Source organism: Peromyscus maniculatus, chromosome 7, assembly GCF_049852395.1.
Source record: "Peromyscus maniculatus bairdii isolate BWxNUB_F1_BW_parent chromosome 7, HU_Pman_BW_mat_3.1, whole genome shotgun sequence".
Taxonomy (NCBI): Eukaryota; Metazoa; Chordata; class Mammalia; order Rodentia; family Cricetidae; genus Peromyscus; species Peromyscus maniculatus.
The window spans coordinates 98,877,702-98,900,248 of NC_134858.1; the positions used below are offsets into that span (position 1 = coordinate 98,877,702).

The window sequence follows — 22,547 nt, forward strand, 5'->3', positions numbered from 1 at the left end:
TCATACATTTAAGCAATAATATGCAAATACCATGAAAATGATGACAGCAGAGATAATTAACTGTATTCTATAAGTGGCTAGTATAGTTGTTTTTTGTTCAACAATTATTAAGCTAATGGAATTTCCTTAAAAAATGGAATTTCATGGCTTTTTTCTTTAAAATCATAAACTCCTTGGGTCCTAGTTGCTGGAATAGCACAGACTACTATAGGTTCAGGCATGTTAAAAAAAAAAAGCAAACTAGAAAGAATGAAGAATATTTATCTCTTTACTTTTCTGTTCATTAAGTTCTTTTCTGAGAATGAATTCTAAATAAAACACAATTTCCAGGATATTCCTTTTCATTTTCTTTTCTTTTTTTGCTCCATGGCCCAGGCTGTTCCCAAAATCGAGATTCTTCTCCCTCAGCCTCTGAAAGAGCTGGGATTATATGCACACACTGAAAAACTTCAGTTATGGTGTTAATGTACCCTGAGTTTACAGAACAGCCAATAACCAAGACTTAATAATTCCCTTTGGATCTGCAGGATTAATGGAGAATTATTTTAAAAACTCTCTGTGTGTGTGTGTGCCCACACATGTATGCAGGCCGAGAACAACCTGTGGGAATTAGTTCTGTCCTTTTACCATGTGGTTTCTCGGGGAAGCACCTTTACCTGCTGAGACATCTCATGAATTAGACTCCTTAAGCAAGAATAACTTCACAGGACTAGGAATGTAGCTCAGTTGCATAACACCTGTCTAGTCTCAGCTACTGCTCTAGTGTTCTGTTTGCCTGCTTGCTGCTGTGCTGGTCATGGACTAATACTCTGAAACTAAGCAAGCCTCCAGTTAAATTCTTCCTTCTATATGTTGCCTTTATTTTGGTGTTTCACCATAGCAATAAAACAGTAACTAAGACACATACACATTTTTTTTTAAAAAAAGGAGATGATAGAAAACGCTGATGAGAATGTAGGGAAAGAGCAATCCTTATTACAGCTTGTGGAAGGGAAGAGATATGGTGGTTTGAAAGAAAATGGCCCCCAAAGGGAGGTGTGGCTTTGTTGGAGGAAGTGTGTCACTGTGGGAGTGGGCTTTGCGGTTTCCTATGCTCAAGCTACTCCCAGTGTCAGAGACCATTTCCTGTTGCCTACAAGATGTAGGACTCTCAGCTACTTCTTCAGCACTATGTCTGCCTGCACGCTGCTATGCTCCCTGTCATGATGATAATGGTGATAATGGACTGAACCTCTGAAACTGTAAGCTAGCCACCCCAAATTAAATGTTTTCCTTTATAAGAGTTGCTGTGGTCATGGTGTCTCTTCACAGCAATAGAAACCCTAACTAAGACAGGGTACAATAACTAGTACAATAATTACGGAAATTGGTAAGGAAGGCTCTAAAAACTTAAAAAATAGAACTCTTATATGACCCATCTCTACTACATCTGAGCGTTTACCCAAAGGCCTCTATAGTCTCCTACAAAGACACACAGACATCTATGTTTACTGAAATGAGACCAGCTTAGATGTCCACTAATAAGTGAGTGGACATTGAAAAAATATACACACACAAAGGAATTTTATTTAGCTATAAGGAAGAATGAAATTTACAAGAAAATAGAAGGATCTGGAAACTATCATTCAAAGTGAAGTAAGTCAGGCTCAGAAAGACAAATATTTCATGTTATCTTTCATATGTGGATTCTATTCTTTAAGAGGTTTATTGACTTTAAAATGTCTATGAGTGTTTTGCCAGCCTGCATGTAAGTCCACCATATGCATGTAGTGCTACAGAGGTCAGAGGAGAGGACCAGGTTCCCCAGAACTGGATTTAGATGGTCAAGAGCTGCCATGTGGATGCTGGAAACTGAACCCAGGTCTTCTGCAAGAACAGCAAGTGCTCTTAAATGTGAGCCATTTCTTCAGACCTATGACCCTAGTTTTCAATGTTTGTACCCATGTGGGAGGTTTGGGTGTGGGTCTGGGTTACGAAACTTGAAACAGGATTATACAGGGGGAAAAGAGGGATTAGAGAAGGGAGGAGGGTAACAGAGCACATGTGACAAGAAAATACAAAGGAGGTTACTACAAATAGAAGGGTATAAAGTGGAGGGGTCACAGAGAGTGAGAGAACAGGTGGATAGGAGAATCAAAAATAAATTTTGTCTGAAAATTCTATAATGAAACATTAATGAGCAAAGTTGAAAGGTATGTGGGGGATGACGGAGCACTGACAGGAATTGTGGCTTTTATTCCAAGTGAGATGGGAAACCATTGGAAGGTTGGAGTAGAGGAGTGATGTGATCTGACTTGTATTTTTAAAGGAAAATGTTTTGGGAAGACTAGTCTGTATGGGCAATGACGGTAGAAGCAGAAAGATCAATTAGGAGTCAACATGTCAGAGAGTAGCTAGGGGATTGTGTGGAGAGGATGGCTAGAGTACAGCATGACTAGTAAGCAAAAATAACTTCTGAGATAGTCTGCAATGACAATGTCACCACCTCTGGCTTAGAAAACAAATCTTACATTTTATTTTAAAATTTAATCTCCTCTCTCTCTCTCTCTCTCTCTCTCTCTCTCTCCCTCCCTCCTTCCCTCCCTCCCTCCCTCCCGTGTGTGTGTGTGTGTGTGTGTGTGTGTGTGTGTGTGTGTGTGTGTGTGTGTGTGTGTATACATGCCATGGTGTGTGAGTATGGAGGTCAGAGAACAACTTATGGGAGTTGGTTCTCTTTTTCCACCATGTTGTTCTAGGTATCACACTCAGGTCATTAGGCTTGCTGGCTAGGCTGCTGCGCCTTTGTTTTTTTTGTTTGTTTGTTTTGGAGACAGGTTCTCTGTGTAGTCCTGGAATTTGCTTTGTAGACTTGAATGGCCTCCAAATTCATAGAGATCCACCAGCCTCTGCCTCCTAATTGCTTGGATTAAAGGCAGGCATCACTATGTCTAGCTGCTGAGTCTTCTTACTGGTCAAAATCTGGAAAAGCAGCCTGTGCTCTTAACTTCTAATCCTCCTCTCACTCATGATGACATCTACCTGTGACTCATTAGATCAGACTATACCTGAGAATCACACTGGAGTTGTGAGCATGTTATTTTAGATCCTTACATGGTTTGTTCTCTGTTTACACATAAGCTACTTCTCATTATCTCTAGACCAAATTTTAGGGGTCAAAAGACATCCTTTTTGGGGAGGATAAACTGCTAACAATTATTTTCAGTATTGCTTGGAAATGCTAAAGCTCAACCAAATATGGAAATTTGTAAGAGTAAAGACATAGATAGAGAGGTGGATTAGAAGTTAAGAGCACAGGCTGCTTTTCCAGAGGATCCAGGTTCTATTCCTAGCATCCACATGGCAGCTCACAACAACCTTGAAGCTCCAGTGGGAATCTGATGCTCTCTCTTGGCTTCCTCAGGTACCAAATGCACATGAGCACAGACACTCATGGAGGCAAAACACCCACACTAATACAAGTACACCTCAAAACAAGAGTAAATATATGCCTCACAATACCAGACAGAATATTAGTGGGATTTTATACTACCAGCCTCTGTTAAGTATTGACTCACATGTGAAGGGATATGAATATAAATAAAAAATTTGCCAGGTGGTGGTGGCGGCGGTGGCGGTGCTGCCGCACGCCTTTAATCCTAGCACTCGGGAGGCAGAGTCAGTCGGATCTCTGTGAGTTCAAGGCCAGCCTGATCTACAGAGCGAGTTCCAGGGCAGGCTCCAAAGATACACAGAGAAACCCTCTCTTGAAAAAACAAAACAAAAAAATTACTCATTTATTTTCACTCTTTACCTTCTTTTCCATTTAAAATAATCATTATAGCCCAAATTACCTTTTGTATAACAATGTAAAAATCTGTATGCTAGATAACAATAAAGAGATGACTTAGGCAGTTTTATTATGACAAATTAGTACTCATCTTACCGTGGTGATGTAGCGGGAATGGAATTCTGGAGCATCCTTCAGGAAGGCAAGGCCAGGGTGTGTGTCTACCACATCCTTAAAAAGATTGAAATCAAAATCAAGTTAATAAACATTAAAAAAAAATTCTTCAGAAGCATTTCCTTCTTGTGGAGTAAACTTATAGCTAGTCGAGCTAATCCTATATTCTAGAATACTGCATAATGCATTGAAATTTTAACAAATACTTTATTATAAGCATATATATGATTTTCTACACACATAATATGTTTAAATATAAAATTTTAAATTAGCTAAGTTTGGCGATTTGTGAATCAAATGCCTTACAGATATGTACTGCAATCTTAAAACATTAAGGGAAATGATTGTCCCTTCTTCAGAATCTATCAGTAGTCAGTAATTCAGCAGGTAAGATATGCTAGTTAGTTTTTGTCAACTTGACACAAATCTAGACATGTGCAAAGAAGGAATCTCAACAGAGAAACTGCTTCCATCAGACTGGCCTGAAGTCATGATGTGGAACATTTTCTTGGTTAGTGATTGATGTGGGAGGGCCCAACTCACTTGGGTAGTAGCACCTCTGGTCAGATGGTCTTGAGTAGTATACGATAGCAAGATGAACAAGCCATGGAGAACAAGCCAATAAGTAAGTAGCTTTCCTCCACAGTTCCTGCCTTGACTTCCCTTAATGATGGACTGTAATATGGATACGTAAGCCAAATAAACCCTTTCCTTCCCAAGTTGTTTTTGGTTAGTGCTTTATCATAGCAATGGAGAAGCAAACAAGGACAGAAGGTTAGGGCCCCATGATCCCCCTCTCTGAACCATGGCTGGTGACAGGCCCAGTCTTGTGTATGCCCAGTCCAAACAACTACAGCTGCTGTGAGATTATATTTGTAATGGCTGCATCATGAAATGATAACATTTCAACAGTCCTTCTCCCAATCTTCCAGCTCTTACATTCTTTCTGCTTCCTTTTTCATGATGTTTTCTGAGCCTCAGATGGTGTGGTATAAATGCCCTATTTAGAGCTGAGCATCTACAATCACTTATTCTCAATATCCCAAGAAGTCATAATACTAATTTTTTTCATGTGTGGTAAAAACATTTAAAACCTATTCTTAGGAATTGTCAACAATATACATTATAGTAAGGCATGGTGGCACATGCCTTTAATCCAAGTACTTGGTAGGCAGGAGGATCTCTGAGTACAAGGCCAACCTGGTCTACATAGTGATTTTCAGAACAGTCAGGATTACATAGCAAGACCTTGTCTCAAAGTAAAAAACAAAAAAAACAAAAAAAAAAAAACAAAAAAGAATATACATTGTTATTATATTCAGTGTATTGCACAATAATCTCTTGAATATACTCCTATCTAAAAGTTTGTATCCTTGCTAAATGTCTTCCCCAGTGCTATGGGTGACAAAGCCAGGAGGGTCACTGGGGCTTTCTGGCTACTAGCTGAGTGAGATTCAGTGGGATATCCTGTCTCAAAGGAAGAAGGTGGGGAGTGATGGAGCAGGATGTTACCCTCTGCTTCCATGAGTATAGAGTGTTACATCCACATACATTCTCTCTCTCTTTCTCTTAGATTCTGGGGGTGATTTACTGTACAAAAGAAGCAAAGAATATCTGGATTTGAAGGATCTTCTGGTCATGGATTATTGCTACTTCAAAAATAACCCCCAACTTCAGACCTAGGGTACAGTTCCATGCTGAAGGAACCTCAGAAAAGTTAATATTTTCTTCTAGACTGGTAGATAAGGGCTAAAGTCAAAAACTCAAAGAAGTAATAGAAAATAAAAACTTCTTAAATTTTTTTTGAATTTATTATTTTATGTGTATGAATGTTTTGCCTGCATGTATGTCTGTGCATCACATGCCTGGTGCACAGAACAGGATGTTGAAGCTGTCATGTGGGTGCTGGGAATCAAAAACCTGGACCCTCTGAAAGAGCAACATTGTTCTTAACACTGGGCCAATGATGCATCCCAAAACATACTTACAGCTCTGAGATTTACTCTTAAAGATCTGAGATATATACTTTCTACATGTAGAAAACATATTTATAAACAACATATTTAAACATCTCAGAAACAGAAAAGAAAAAAAGACAAGTGTACTCTTGTTTCATTTATTTGGCTCCATTAGTAAAAATTGTTCCACATGGGTGAGTACCCTAGATGAGTAAATACAGAGCCTATGCAAATAAATAAATTACTAATATTCCTGCAATCTGGTGATAGTAATAGGGCCCATTGCCCTTAACCTAAATTATTCCTAGGCTGGAGTGTTTTGACAGGCAGGCTTTGTGTCTTTTTTTTTTTTACTTCCTCCCCTACAAGTACTTCCCCCCCCCCACTCTCTTTCTGTCTACTTTTATGGGCTGGTGGCAACTGTCAAGATCTCAGTATGCTTGATTCAAGTTTCCATTCTCTTATTTCATTATATATTTATTCATTCACTGGTTTCTTGAGACTGATCTGGTATGTTATATAGCATAGGTTACCTCCTCTTGTTCAGTCTTCTAGCGCTAGGATTATAGGCAGGCATTGGTATTCACTACTATGCACAGCTTCTTCCTATTCTAATCTTATGTACAAATAGATTTTAGTGGAAAAAACCAGAGGGCCATTTTGGATATGTGCTTAAATCAAAGAATCAAGATGCCACAAGTGAAGACTCCAGAGTTCATGATAGTTGTTTTGATTATTCCACAGCCTTTCTTGCTTCTCACCAGATTAATTTTTTAAAAATTTTCATACATTTTTTGATCATTATCTTCCTCCTGCTCCTTCTGGATGCCCAACTTCATGTTTTTCTCATTATTAAAAAAATAAACAAACAAAAAACCACCCCCCCACACCTATTTCTGAGCGTGAGGCTTGCCCTGGAGTATAATTGATAAACTCAATGTCACTATCACACTATTAAGAAAACTGATTTTCTCTCTTCCAGCAGCTGTAAGTTCCTGTTAGGTCCTTAACTATGGCTGGTAATAGTATTTTCCAAGCTATCTTTTTTTTTTTTTTTTTTTTAAAAAAAAAAAAAGGTTTATTTATTTACTATGTATACAGTGTTATGCCTATATGCACTAGATCCCATTATAGATAGCTGTGAGGCACCATGTGGTTGCTGGGAATTGAACTCAGGACCTCTAGAAGAGCAGCCAGTGCTCTTAACCTCTGAGCCATCTCTCCAGCCCCTTCCAAGCTATCTTTTCAAATTTTAAAGTTTCATAAGATGTTTCTGTGATTACTGTGAGTGACTAACGAGGAGGCTGAATGTAGTGGAAACAGCCCTGTTTTGTCTATTTTATACTATAGGTTCTGTTTTACATCTCATTTAACAAAAGATTTTACTACTAAAACAAATTTAAAAACCGTTCTTAGCAATCTGGCCTCAAGATGTATGTATCTCTACTGACGAAGTATTATAGTTGTACTTTAAAATGAAAAAAAAAAAATCATTTTACCAGTCATGGTGACCTGTACCTTAATCCTAGCATCTGAGATTAAGAGTTTGATGTTAGTCTGGGTTATACAGTAAGACTCTGTCCCTAACAGACAGACAATCCCAGAACCAACTAGTCAACCAGCTAAACAAACAAACAAACAAACAAACAAACAAACAACAAACAAACCCCCCCTTTCAAACTCCAAAAATAAATTCCATTTTTAAAAGATACTAAAAATCACCTGAAGTAAAGGAATAAAATCTTCCTGTTCCAGATAGATGCAGCTGGGCTTTGCCAGGAGCCAGATGAATTTAGAGGCATCATCATGATGGTTATTTAGCAACCTACAAAAGAGACACTGGTTAGGAAGATCTGCTACTCAGAACATACAATGCCTACAAATTGATAGGGTGGTAATTTTAGTTTGACTTGAATGTTATTTAGATTAAGAGTCCAATGGTTGGCGGGGCATGGTGGTACACACCTTTAATCCCAGCAGAGGCAGGTGAATCTCTGAGTTCAAGGCCAGCCTGATCTACAGAGTGAGTTCTAGAACAGCCAGGCCACACAGAGAAACCCTGTCTCGAAAAACAAACAAACAAACAAACAAACTGAATCAAATGCTCTCTGCCTTTTTATTTTCAGTGCTGGAATTAAAGGGCAAGCTTTGTGCAAGTCCTCTACCACTAGGTTACCCCTTGTCCCAATGCTTCCTTTTCAATGGCTTCCATGCTTCTGGTTTTTGTCAAAGGAGTAACTTAATAAAAATTTCAGTTACAGAATGGTAAACTTTCTTTCTAGAATGTTTTTGAGTTGAAACCACAGGGTAAAAAAAAAAAAACTGATACAGGTAAAATACGTTACTAAAATACACTTAGTGTTGAAGGCCCATTCAGTTTAGCACAGGACATGTGAAACCAGAGTTTCTGAGCTAGCAAGAAGGAAATACCTCAAGCAGACTACTATACACTATAGAAGACAGGAAATTCTTGTTAGGTTGACATATCCATGGCCAGCCAGACGGGGGCTTTTAAACTTCAACTTTTAGAGAACAGGCTTCTGCTGTGGGATGTTAATGTATGTCCTGTGGGAGCCCTTCTTGGGTTCCTTGTGGCGTTACCCAGCAGGTTTGCATAGAGGATGATTAGGACCATGGGCCTGAGTGCAGGTGTCTGAGATGGTCTGCACTTGGCTGTACTGGTGGATGGTCTGTATGTCAAGTTGCTCTGATTGGTCAATAAATAAAACCTGATTGGTCATGGCTAGGCAGGAGGTATGGGCGGGACTAACAGAAAGGAGAGATAAAAGAGCAGGAAGGCAGAAGGAGACACTGCCAACCACTGCCAGGACAAGCAGCATGTGAAGATGCTGGTAAGCCACGAGCCGCGTGGCAAGGTATAGATTTGTAGAAATGCGTTACTTTAAGATATAGGAACAGTTAACAGGAGGCCTGCCACGGCCATACAGTTTGTAAGCAATGTAAGTCTCTGTGTTTGCTTGGTTGGGTCTGAGCGGCTGTGGGACTGGCGGGTGACAGAGATTTGTCCTGACTGTGGGCAAGGCAGGAAAACTCAAGCTACAGGCTTCAGAAAACCAATCCTCTGTAAAGTCTTCTAAGTTTCTAGAATTCTTCACTTCCAACTATTTGCTGGCTATTTCCATATACTCTGACAGAAAAGTCAAAACACAGAAAAAGTAAAATTTAAAAGCTTTTCAAACTAGTCCTTTTTCTGGATTTGTGTGTGTGTGTGTTAAAATGGTGGTACCAGTCTTAGCTATCTGGGCTTGAAACCTTGAAGTCATTTAATTTTTTTTAAGTCTCTATATCCAATAAGTAACTCCAAATTTTTTTATTTTCCTTCATTAGTCAGTTATTGAATGGTAAGTATATGACAGGGATTGCATCTGGCCTTGAATGAGCTTGGGTAAAAGAAAATAAGACAAGAGTTTTATTCCCTATGTGAAGTGTATGGTCCAGTGTTTGGTTACCAGTGAAATCATCCTATTGTGGAACAGCCACGATACTAAGTAATGAGTACAAGGAAGGTATCATAAAAGGACAGAGAAGGTCTGAGATTTCCTGCAGTGTGAAGCAGGAAAGAAGGGGGTTACAATAAGGAGGGCAGCACACATAGATGCCTGGTAAGAATCATACAGCATTTGGGCAACAGAAAGTTCAAAGCTAGTAAGAGTAGGGAGCATGTGCAAATAAAATCCAAGAAGGCCTCTTTTGTATCATGTCAAGAATTTGCTCCATAGAAGAATTTTACCTCAGACATTTGCATGGTCAGATGTGGTTTTCAAAAACACTAAGTGTGAGGCTACAGGAATCTGGACACTGGCATTGGGAGACAGGAAGGGGCACATCTGGTAGAAATGAGAGGATATGGTGCTTTATGGGTACATGAGTGAGAAGAAGGGTGAAGTTCATCATAATCGCCAAGGATCTAGCTGAGACCATTAGGTATCTGGAATACAGATTCCCAGGAAGACTGGAGTCCTGAAGAAATTTTCCTGGAAATTCTCTGGACAACTGTTTCTTCCTGTTTCTACTGTGCTCTACAAGTTCTGGGCATTATCGACGCAGGATGATACTGCTAGGGAGGGTCCCAACAGGCTTCAGTGCTCATCTAACCTTTTGGTGTGACAATTCTAAAACAATCTTGGATTACATTTTAGTCCCTTACTAAAAAATGTACAGTACTCTACTGCTTATCTACCATGTAAATGTGTAAGTTGAAGTGTCTATACTGGGCGTTAAAGGCCCTCCGTCACTATGCTAGAGGATGCCTGCCTACTTATCTTACTACTGTGCTAAATCAAACTTCCACTCCAGGCAGCTGGCCTGAGCCATATGAAATTTGGCCTTTACATCACTCTCATGCTGTTCTATTCTTCTTTAAGACTTAGCTAAATAACTACCTCTTTCAAAACACTCTCTACAGCCGAACTCCTTTCTGATTTCTGTACTCACTATACTTAAATGTGCCACTGTATTGTTGGTTTTAAAATTTGTCTTTGACAACTAAAGGGAAGGTAGTTATAGCTATTTTTTTATATATACAAAGAACATGGTTTAGTGACTTATACACAGAAAACTCTCAAAATGTTAGTGATCTAACAAATGCTATTCTGATTTTGTTTGTTTTGAGCTACAGTCAGATACTTATATTTATTCTTACTGTCCTTATTGTTACTAATATTTAAGGACCCAGAAGTTAAACACACATTATAAAGGAAGATTAGTACACTGGGTGCTAATGAAAACCACCTCATAGGACTAGAAAATTGATGGAATAATAGTAAGAAAAAGTGATGAGGTTGTTAAAGAGGAGCGTTTTTATACATTTAAAGAAAAGGACCGCACGATTAAACAAACACAGAAGCAACGCAACAGATGAAAACAATCTAAAAAGATAAAAGTCATGTCAGGATTCTTTATTTTTTAAATCAAAAGCATGAAATAGAAAAGGTGATTTATAGTTTTTTTGTTAATGTTTTAGACTGATAAACTCCGTAAGGCAAGAGATTTTAAAAATGAGACTTTTAAAAAAGCCATAAAAGCTGAAGAATAGCATAGCTATTCTACACCGACCATAATGCTTTAAGGGCAAGTGTTTTTTTAGTGACAAATGACACACCGACATGAACCCCAAGAGAAAGAGTAAAGCGAGAACGGGATTGGTTTGGTTCCAGAGGAGTTCTGCCCCAAAGCTGGTGTTCTAGGAGTGGAAAAAAAGGATGTGAAGCTGTGTCTTCCCCCTAAATTGTCCTAGCCCTAAGGGCAAGAGATGTCCAGTTGGAGATATAAAATGGGGCAACATGGGGATAGGTGTGGACGAGAAGGAGGGGAGATTTCACAATGCCTACTCTAAAACCAACCCACAGGCATTCTGACAGGAGGGAAATGATTTCCTTATGCTTGTGACTTCTGTATTTAATTTTAGTTCTAAAAATTCTATACAGAGCTTACTACTGGAACAAGTCAGGAAGCATATGTATCCCAAAATGTTTGAATTCTATGGTATCACTTGCCAGTTATTCTTTGTGCTTGCATACTTTTGGACTTTAAAAACATAGTATCTTACACTGTAGCCCAGGGTAGACAGGAACTTATAACAATCTTCCTCCAAAGTGCTGAGATTATAGGCATGAGCCATTATGGCTTAAACCTTTTAAATATACTGTATTTGGAATTCAAACCACCTTATATGAAGGGTTAACTTTGCAAAAAAAATTAAAAAACTAAAACCCCTTTCCTAGGGATGGAAACTCAAACTATCATTCACTTAAGTCTCCTTAAATTCTCATACTAGAGCCTTCCTTTCAGAATCTGACTTTTTGATAGCATTTTAAGAGGAACTCCCACTAGAGGGCACCCAAACCATTTTAGTAGCTGACAATGTACACTCATTCACCAGGATTCTTTTACCACAGCAGAGATGGAACTCTGTGAGCAGTTTCCTGCAGACTTGTCCATCATGACTTCTTATTCACTGACTTTTTGCAGAAGTTGTTTTTCCTCAGAGATGACAACTCATTTCAATAAAGGAACATAGTTGTGAAGGCCATCACTGCTGTGCTATACCCAAGGGTACAGATGTCCATCCTCTCTCAGAGACAGTCTTAACTAAAAACTTTCTGTGACTCTTACATTAAGCATGTAAATCCACCTGGACACAGCTGTCCTTTGCTATAGTCAGCCTTAGGTTCTCAAACTGTCCTAGAATATTAAAAATATAGTATCAGCAGATATATTTCCTGTGTTTAGGTCTAACCTCTCTTCTATGAGACTATCTCCTATTTAATTTCATCCTCCAGCTTGTTTACAGCTCTCTTTTATCATCACTCACATCTTGCTGTTTTCCTAGACTGCTGTGTGATTTTTTTTTCTGCCAACAATACTGAGCTCAGCGACTAAAGACACCTCTGACAAGGGCTATGTCACTCATTTATTCTTTTAACTCCTAGTTTATGTTCCACGTGAGGACTTTTCAGGGCCAGGCATCTACCCGGATAAAGGAACAGAGTTGAGAAGAAGCCAGACCATCTATAAATTTTAAGTTCTTAAATCCTACTACTATTTTTATATACCAATTAAAAACAAAAATCACCTCTCTTTGTTCAAATTCTGATTTTCCTACTGGGAAAGCAAAAGACCAAGATGAATTCCCTACTATGTTTTTTCGTTTGTTCTTGTGACAGGGTCACACTATATAACCCTTGATGGCTTGGAACTTGCTATGTAGACTATGTTGGAAGGTACCTACTATTCAGGCCTTAGGATCTTTTCTTGTTTTATGTTCTAGAATGCAAGAATACCAAGGAGAGGAATATAGAAGTTGAGAGGAGTGTGGAGGCCCACAAAGGTTTCCTAGTAAGATCTGAGCTTGCTTTACCCAGCAGGGCTGCATTAGAGGATTGCTTGACCATGTACATGATTACTAGGTGATTGGAAGGGTCTACACTTGGCTGAGCTGGGGGGGGGGTCTTTGCTCTGCCCCTTGGCATTCCTATAAATAGCCCTTTAGAAGAGACAGAAGGGGCCAGTGGATAAGGATCCAGCCTCCCCCCACCAAGGCTATCCCATGTTTCTGTTTCTATCCCTTCTATCCTTCAATCTAAATATTTCTCACTTCACTCTCCTCAAGAGTACCCTGGGGGGATAAATGGGAGCTGGTCTCCCACAGAGGGCGCCAGGAACAGGGACCAAGGAACTTGGCAAAAGAAGGGTTGAGGGTCCCACAGGAAGTTTGGGCATGTTTGATTATGTTGTAAAAATTAAGGTGGGGGTATTCTATTTTCAGGAGTGAAAGTGAAGTGCTGAAAGATGCCCAGTGAAAAGTGAGGCTGCAGTGAATATCTCTCTCTCTAGGTTTCTTTTTTTTCTCTCTCTTAATTTTTTTAAAGATTTATTTATTTATTATGTATAAAGCATGTATGACTGCAGGCCAGAAGAGGGGACCAGATCTCATTACAGATGGTTGTGAGCCACCATGTAGTTGCTGGGAATTGAACTCATTAAGGAAAAAAAAATATAAGGTAGAATGTAGGAATATAGTGTAGGAAGAACTTAGGGTAAAAGGGAAATATAGGTAGAATATAGGAATATAGTATAAGAAAAACAGGATTAGATAAGCAACAAGACAGAGGAACTATGGGACTATGAAGGCAAACTCCTGTGAGAAATCAGTCATGAAAAAATACTATGAGAAAAACAGGCAGAAAAAGATTCCTGTGGAAGCTTTTGTCCTATAGACAGCTTAGATCTGAGTTCTGAGAGGAAAGAATTTTCCCTGAGGCAAATGTGAGTGAAATAAAACTCTTTACTCCACTGATATTGTTAATGCATGAAAACACCAGACCATCAGAATTAGCTTTCTCTTGGCCATGAAGCCAAAGTTTAGGGAACAGAAGTCTTGGGAAAAACTTAGTAATCTCTCTCTAAAAAACTGGAAGCTTTTCAGGTCTTTCCTGCTCAGATTTCTTTCTGTAAGGGTAAAAATTTAACTCACCTGGAACATCTATCAGTATGGGAAAATCACCTATAATTGCTCTAGAAAAAACAAAAAAACCTCTTGGAACAGGGCAATCCTCTCTGCTACTCCTATCTCCCCTTCAAGCCCGCATTAGAAAAACAGCAGATACTTTAGGCCCTAGCCAGAATCCCGAGGCTAGAGAGTAGTGAAGATGCCTGGGAAAGCACAGGCAGAGTGACAACACCCCCTAGGGTGGAATGGCAGCTGAGGAGAAGCTGTGGTGAAGGCAGCAGTGGAGACTTTGAAATCCTCTCTGCATTGATGGAGACAAGGTCTAAGTTCTAGCAGTAATGACAGCATGAGAGAAGCTGAGACAAAATTTGGCCATATAAACAAGGCCAGCAGGAACTGAGAGAGTCGCCCACTTGAATGTGAGGCCCATGGGGCTACACAGCACCCATGGCTGTGAAAAAAGTTCTTTCTTTTCTTTTTTCTATTGGGGGGAAATATCTTTCTAAAAAAGCTCTTTTAAAAAAAGTATTCTCATTCCTTTTCACTGACCTAGTGAGGCAGGGAAGCGAAGCACCCAAGCGTTTTTTGCTTCTGGCAATAAGCACCTATCTGAGTGCATGCATGATTTGCTCTGGGAACTGTGTCAGGTGAAAAATCTGATTAGAGAGGTGCATCTATCAAACAATAATGAAGGTGTCCTAATGCAAGCTTAGGGAAGACAAAAACCTGTGAAAAAAGCAAAAACTTGATTTTGGCTTCAGCACAAATACAGACCATGTGAACGGAAGGTTTCTCTTGGACCCAGAAAGGCAGCATGGGAAATGTAGTTTGTTCACAGCAGTGTGATGATATAGGGAAAGGCAGCTTGGAAAATGTAGTTTGTAAAAGTGAGGCAGCATAGGCAAGCAGGCCCGGAAGAAAACGCAGACGGTCTGAGACAGAAGCTTTTGTTCTTTTGTTCGTTGTAGCAGAGTAGCAAGACACCCAAGGGAATTACTGAGCAAATGCATGTTTTAATTTATTTTAAACAGCTTAAGGAGTTAAAAATGCCACTTTCCCCACAATCCTTGTTAGCCTTACCACCTGAAAATGAGAAACAGGGGATGCCTGTCAGGAGGCAAGTAAGATGCTAATGACGCTTCTCAAGTCATTTTGAAACCCTTAAGAAAACAAGAGAAAGCAGTCCATACACTGGGAAATTGCTTTAAGTATAGAAAACACGTACAGACCAATTAAAAAAAAAAGTAAAAAACTTAAAATTTGCTTGAAAAATAAGAGAGAAACATTGTCATCATTGAAATGCTCATGATAATCTTAAAAAGCAGCTTTAAAAAATTAAGAAGAGGGAATTTTACCTTTAGTCAAGCTTAGAGCCACTGATAAATTAGGCTCTAACTTCAAACTCTCAAGAAAACTTTCAGATTAATATCAAAGCTGATATAAACTCCGAACTTTAAAAATGATCTGCATACTTTGTCTTGTTAAAAGAAAATGTAGTATTTCAGTTAAGAAATCTCTTTTAGATGGTTGCTAATAGTTTCCTTTTAAATATGTTTGCATAATAGTTCTATAGAGCTTCCTTTTGAATATAAGTTTAGTAAACAGTTAAGAAATCTCTTCTAGATATGTGCTAAAGTTTGTAAAAATAGTTCTAAAGAGTTTCCTTTTGAATACAAGTTTGTAAAAGGTGTAAATGTTGAATATAAGTCTGTAAAAAGTGTAAATGTTGAATGTAAGTTTGAAAAATGTGTAAATATTGAATGTAAGTATAAATTGTTTTTATTACTCCATCTATGTCTAGGTAAAATTAATTTTCAAAGGAATATGTTTTATCTTCAGATATATTTGAACACTTTTTAATGATAGCCCAAAATATAATTTTACAATCTCAGTGACTCCTGTAAAACTTAAGTGAAGGGGAGCTTTCCTGTCTTCTTCCTAGTAGTTTCCACTCCTTATGTTTCTGTTCAGAAGGGAATAGGCCTCCTACTGCCCCACCTGCAGGGCTTCAACGGGTTCTCGACCACCCTAAGGAGGGAATGTTTCTCTCCCCTCTATCCTTCTATCTAAGTATTTCTCATTTTACTCTCCTCAAGAGTACCCTGGGATGGGGGAGTGGGAGCTGGTCTCCCACAGAGGAGGGATAGAAATGATATATAGTATTTGTGTATGAAATTCTCAAAATATTTTTTAATAGTAATAAAAAAACCACCTAAGGACAAATGCTTTTTTCCTCTATTAGTTTAGGCTTGCTCATTAGTACTTTCCCCCCTTTTTTCTTTCTGTATGCTATTTCTAGCTTCTCTTATTTTTACCTCTACTTATATATACATTTAAAAAAGGATAGTCCTTACATTTTATCAGGCTATTTTTTCTGCTATAGGAGAAGTTGGCCAGTGACTTTGTAGTATCATTCAGATGGTGGAGATTCTTCTAGGGCTCTTATATTCCTTGGTATCTAGACAACTCAATCATTCCAGGAACACAATGGCTAAACCCCACTTGGACAACATGAAGAAACTGTAACCTCTGGCTTGGGTGTATTTCTTTAAAGAAGTTTACTAACTGGTAGTGTCTTACACACTCTTACCACTTTAGTCCTTATATAATGAATAAAGAATGTGACTTACTGTTAGATTTTTAAAACTAGGAATGCATTTACTAATCACTCATTTTGTTTTCAAACAATGCACAGCTAAGAACCTTTGGGTAGTGACTTAGGGTTCTATTGTTGTGAAGGGACACCAAGACCATGGCAACTCTTATAAAGGAAAGCATTTAATTGGGTGGCTTACAGTTTCAGAGGTTCAATCCATTATTATCATGGTGGCATGCAGGCAGACATCCTGGAGAAGGAGTTGAGGGTGGCAAAGGAGCTACATTTTGACCCCACAGGCAAAAGGAAGTGGTCTGAGATCTGAGATGCTGGGAGTGGCTTTAGCATATATGAGACCTCAAAACCCACCTCCACAATGACATACTTCTGCCAACAAGAACACACCTACTCCAATAAGGCCACACCTCTCAATAGTGCCACTCCCTTTGGGGGACATTTTCTTTCAAACCACCATAGGTAGTATGAAGGGATTAGAAGGAACCTCTAAGTTTAATTTTGCTGATATTATGTGTCTATTTTAAATAGTAAGTGGATAGCATTTCCATTTTACTAGGAGGAAGGGTATTTAGGCCAGAAAGGGTGAGGACATTTATAAAGAAGGGTTATCAGTTAAAAGGGAAGACTGACTGTGCTGGCTCGTCTTATGTCAACTTGACACACAAACTGGAGTCATCTGAAAGGAGGGAACCTCAATGGAGAAGATGCCTCCCCTAGAGGTTGTCTTGGGTTCTATAAGAAATCAGGCTGAGCAAGCCACGGAAAGCACACCAGTAAGTAGCTCTCCTCCATGGTCTCTGCATCAGCTCCTGCCTCCAGGTTCCTGCCCTGTTTGAATTCATGTCCTGACTTCTTTCAATGATGAACAGGAATATGGAAGTATAAGCCAAATAAACCCTTTCCTCCCCTGCTTGCTTTTTGGTCATGATGTTTCATTGCAGCAATAGAAACCCTAAGACACTGGCCCTGATCTTCTAAATCAGTAGTTTTCAATCTGTGATTTAACAGTTCCAAGTTTAACAGTAGCAAAATTACAGTTACAAAGTAACAATGAAATAACTTCATGGTTGGGGGGTCACCACAACATGAGGAACTGTATTAAAGGGTCAAAGCATCAGGAAGGTTGGAGAAGCATTAGGAGAACCACTGTCCTAAATGTTAGTGATTTAAAGAATATCACCTAGGGGCTAGAACATAGCTCTGTTGGTACAGTGTTTGCCTAGCATGCACAAAGCCTTGGGTTTAGTCCCCAGCACCGCATAATCCCAGAATTTGGGAAATGGAAGCAGCAAAGTCAGAAGGTCTAAGTCATTACTGGTTACCTAGTGAGCCCAGCCTGGGCTACATGATACCTTGCCATAAAACAAAACAATATCTAATAGCATCCAAGGAAGGGATTTAAAGGAAAGTTGGGCTTGAATTTGAGATAATTTATCAGAATGTTAAAAGTCAAGACTATTTCATAAGTAATCTAGTCTTTTTCTCCTTAACTAGAGCTCTCAAAAAAGTGATGATTAAAATCTGTAAGAACTTAGTGATTTCGATAAATCAACCAGATATAATTTTCCATCAGATTATTTGAGACTGTAACTATATTTTTCTAATTTTATTTTGGTGTGTGTGTGTGTGTGTGTGTGTGTGTGTGTGTATTGTACATTCATAAGGATGTGCAGGTACAAGTGCATGTGTGCTGTGGTGGCTAGAGGACAATACTTTTCTATGTCTTTACCTCTTTCACTTTATTTCTTTAAAACAGGGTCTGTCACTCAACCCAAAGCTTTAAGCTTCCGCAAAGCTGAACAGCCAATGAGCTCTTGGGATCTGCCTGTATCCCACAATGTTTGGGTTATAGGTACATACAGTCATGCCTGGCTTTTTATGTAGGTGCTGAGATTTGAACTCAAGTCCTCATATTCACATTCTTACCCACAGAACCACCTCTCCAGCCTGCAGATGTGTTTTTCTTGTGACACACACAGTTCTGCCCTTAAAGGAGAATCTTTAGTTACTTTTATTATCACTATTGGATTCAAATCCCGAGTCTCTAGTTTTAGAGGTTAAAACCAAGAAAGAAACTATCAAATCAGAGGTTACTTAAAAAATATTTTTTGCAGCCAGGCGGTGGTGGTGCACGCCTTTAATCCCAGCACTTGGGAGGCAGAGCCAGGCGGATCTCTGTGAGTTCGAGGCCAGCCTGGACTACCAAGTAAGTCCCAGGAAAGGCACAAAGCTACACAGAGAAACCCTGTCTCGGAAAAACAAACAACAACAACAACAAAAAAAAAAAAAAAGAAAAAAAAAGAAAAAGAAAAAAATATTTTTTGCAAATTTGCTTTACAGTTTAAAGATGCAAAATTATAAATTAAAAAAAAAGATGTGTATGGGGTTTTTGTCTGTATGTACCATATGCATGCCTAGTGCCTGAGGTGGCCAGAAAAGGGCTTTGGATCCCCAGGAACTGGGATACAGATTGCTATGAGTCACCATGTGGGTGCTGGGAATCAAACCAAGGTCATCTAAAGGAGCAGCCAGTGCTCTTAACAGCCGAGCTATCTCTCTAGTCCCCTCTCCCTCCACCTTTTTGGAGATAGGATCTTACTAGGTAGCCCTGGCTAGCTTAGAACTAGCTATGTAGACAAGGCTGGCTTCAAACTCACAGATCTGTTTGCCTCTGCCTGCCCAGTGCTGAGATTAAAGGAATTAATCTGGCATTATTTAAAGGTAAAACAGACTAAGGTTTGTGGCAAAGAACTTGTGGGTATAAATGGTAATGAATCATAGAATTTTCCTTATTGAACTGTAAGATACAAGGAAAATAAACGAATATGAGAAATGCCATTTCTAAGGACCACACAATTCTTTGCTAGTCTCAGAATCACTGTTCACATACTTACTTTTTCCACATAGTAATGAATGACTGTGCTGTCACAAATCCAGTCTTCTCTCCTCCTGCAGCCCTGAACATGGGGGCTTTCCAATAGAGTGGACAGCCACAGAGCTGCAAACAAAAACATACAGAGTAAGCTAAAAGAAGGGAAGGAATGGTATGCCAAAAGAAGAGACATGAGCTTTTATCTGTCATGCCGCAGTAAATAAAAGGGCTGCTGAGGTCAATGAGAGAGAGGGGAGGGAGAACAGGAGATCAAATAGAGGGCTACATGTTTAGTGAAGAAAGTGGAAAGCCATTTATCTTTTTTTCCAAATTAATTATCCCTCCCAATAGCAGCTGAAGAAAACCAGCATCTCTCCCTGCCACTCTTACATAATATATTTTTCTACCTTCTAGAAAGAAATGATTAAACTTCTGGTTATACACACACACACACACACACACACACACACATATATCACATATATATAACACACACACACACACACACATATATATCACACACACACACACACACACACACACACATATATAGAGAGAGAGACAGGGTTCTCTGTGTAGTTTTTGGTGCCTATCCTGGAACTCACTCTGTAGACCAGGCTGGCTTCGAACTCAGAGATGCGCCTGCCTCTGCCTTCTGAGTGCTGGGATTAAAGGTGTGTGCCATCACTGCCCTCCATGTCCTTCATTTCTTGAACAGAAAATGAAGTCACTTTTATTACCAGGTCACTAGCTGTTAAAACACTTTACTATTAACTTCCTCATTTCTCCTTGCATGTTGTTATGAAACTACAGGTTTACAAAACAAAAACAAGCAAATAAACAAAAAACTAAACCAGAAAAGGGACTGCAGAGATGGCACTGTGGCTAAGAAACATAATGTTCTAGCAGAGGGTCAGAGATTGACTCCCAGCACCCATAAAAATGGCTCACAACTGTTTACAACTCCAGCTCCAAGGTTATCTGACACCTCTGACTTCAGAGGGCACCTGCACCTAAATGCATGCTACACACACACACACACACACACACACACACACGATTTGATAGTCCCCTCTCCTGAAAATTCTAGGCTGTGCAAGAAAAGTTATCAAATCTACTAAAGTGATTATAATTCAAGTAAAAGATGAAAGGTAAGAAACAAAATGCTACCATTTACTTCTATGTTAGGTTATCACAAATAACTATGCATTATAAAAAGCTTAGTAAGAACTTAGAATAAAACTTCAAAACCCTAAAAAGTACTACCTTTCTTCTCCTAATAAAATGTTCTGCTTTTTTTAATTTAAAAATATCATTAAATAGTATCCATTTACTTTTGTAAGAAAGAGTTCTTACTAAATTACCGATTTTTCCTTAGAGGGAAATGTATTTCCAATAACACATAAATATTAATAGAGAAAGAGTCCAAATCTTCCTATTTTTGTACACACATGAAAAGCATGTTTCCAGTCTAGAATTCTGTGAAGGAGGTGTCACATCTTGTTAAAAGATAAAGATACTTTCATTGTACATCATTGTTCTGCAAAGGGAAGAATTTCCTTTGGAGGTAGACTACACATCTATCTACCTTGGGTTTAGGGGAAGTTCCTCCTGGTATGAAACTCTGCACAGGAGATTCTCATAGGAGCCTGAAGAATACCTAGTTGGACACTGTCTATCCTGGGAGATTCCAAGATTGATGCTAGAGATGAGGATGTAGAAAGCAGGGTTCAAGCCAGGGGAGGTAAAAACAGAACAGCAGAAACAAGAAAGTGCTGCCCCCAGGAACAATGAAGTTATTCCACAAACAGAATAGAATTTAGGGTTTCTTGAGAACTAGTGTGGTGGTTCTAGTAAAGCAACGGCTACTTGAATAGTCTTCTTATTGGGAATTGACTGAGAATGAAACTTCAGGAGAGACCACATTGAACAGTGAGTAAGGACAGTGACACATAACTGGCCAGCCTAATCAGCAGACTTAATCCTGCCAATAAATTCAGTGACATGTTGCAGACTAGAGTTTCTTATAACCAGAATTTGAGACTGCTTAAGTCCAGAGGCTGAAAGCTTCTACTGAAGTCAAGAATGAGAAATAGTACTGCTTGTCAAGAATGAGAAATAGTACTGCTTAGCAGCCATGAGATTTTTGTTTATTACAGAAATTATGATTGCTATGGTACAAAGCTCACAATTAAGATACTTTGGGTAGGTAAACTGTCAAATCAACCCTCCCTAACTCCAGTCCCTCTTTTTACGCACAATGGATTCTAAGGAAATGCTCCTAGGTAGCCTTAGTGACAAGCTATTGGCTGGGAAAGAGAAATGAGTCATCTTTATTTTGGCTGTGGGAGAGCCACAGATACAAAGCACAGAGAGAACTGTAAGTTTTCCTAGTTAGGTTTAATTGTTAACTTGACACAATCTGAAGTCATGTGAGAAGAAAGCCTTGATTAAAGAATTGCTTAATCCCAGCACTCAGGAGGCAGAGCCAGGTGGATCTCTGTGAGTTCGAGGACAGCCTGGTCTACAGAGTGAGATCCAGGATAAGCACCAAAACTACACAGAGAAACCTGTCTCGAAAAACAAAAAACCCCCCACAGTCCTGTCTGTAAGTGATACCTGCTGGCAAAGGGGAAAAGCAGTTCTCTCCTATGTCACTGGGTATATCCACCACACTCCACGGCAAGCTCCATACCCAAAATGAACTCCACTGTTTTTGTGGTGGGTTTGTTTCCTTTTAGCTTTTTTTTTTTAATTGGTCTTTTGGTTGGTTGTTTTAATTTTCATTGTGTATGTGTAGGTATTTATTTGAGAGACAGAGCGCAAGCACATACATAAAGTTGGGGGTGGGATCTGGGAGGAGTTGGAGGAGGGAAAACATTATTAAAATATATTGCATGAAAAAGAATTTTAAACAAACAAACAAAAACCCCCCACAGACTAGAAAAAAACAATTTACTAGCTGAAAATGAGGCAGAAAGACACGAAACAGTCCTGTCTGTAAGTGAAGGGAGAAAAAAATACCTATTCTCCTATGACTGCTGTTAAAGTGCAGGTATGTCAGTTCACAAGGAATAGTATAAGTCACCAAGACATTATTAATACAGGGACGCATTATGATTCAGAGGCAAAACTCCAAAGATAAATTTAACAATGAAAAATGCCTTGAAATAGATTAGAAAAGGTCATCA

At 39.1% G+C, this 22,547-nt stretch overlaps 1 protein-coding gene across 2 annotated transcripts in view; it reads right to left on the reverse strand.

Annotated features, from left to right (window-relative positions):
* Window positions 1-22,547, reverse strand: part of Ppp2r3a (protein phosphatase 2 regulatory subunit B''alpha) — a 155,016-nt gene that overhangs the window by 61,638 nt on the left and 70,831 nt on the right. For both annotated transcript variants that reach the window (XM_076576919.1, XM_006975129.4), the window contains 3 exons: window positions 19,379-19,482; window positions 7,621-7,723; window positions 3,923-3,997 (listed from right to left, as the gene is read on the reverse strand). In XM_076576919.1, the coding sequence (XP_076433034.1) occupies window positions 3,923-3,997; window positions 7,621-7,723; window positions 19,379-19,482 (282 nt within the window). The remainder of the gene's footprint in view (window positions 1-3,922; window positions 3,998-7,620; window positions 7,724-19,378; window positions 19,483-22,547) is intronic.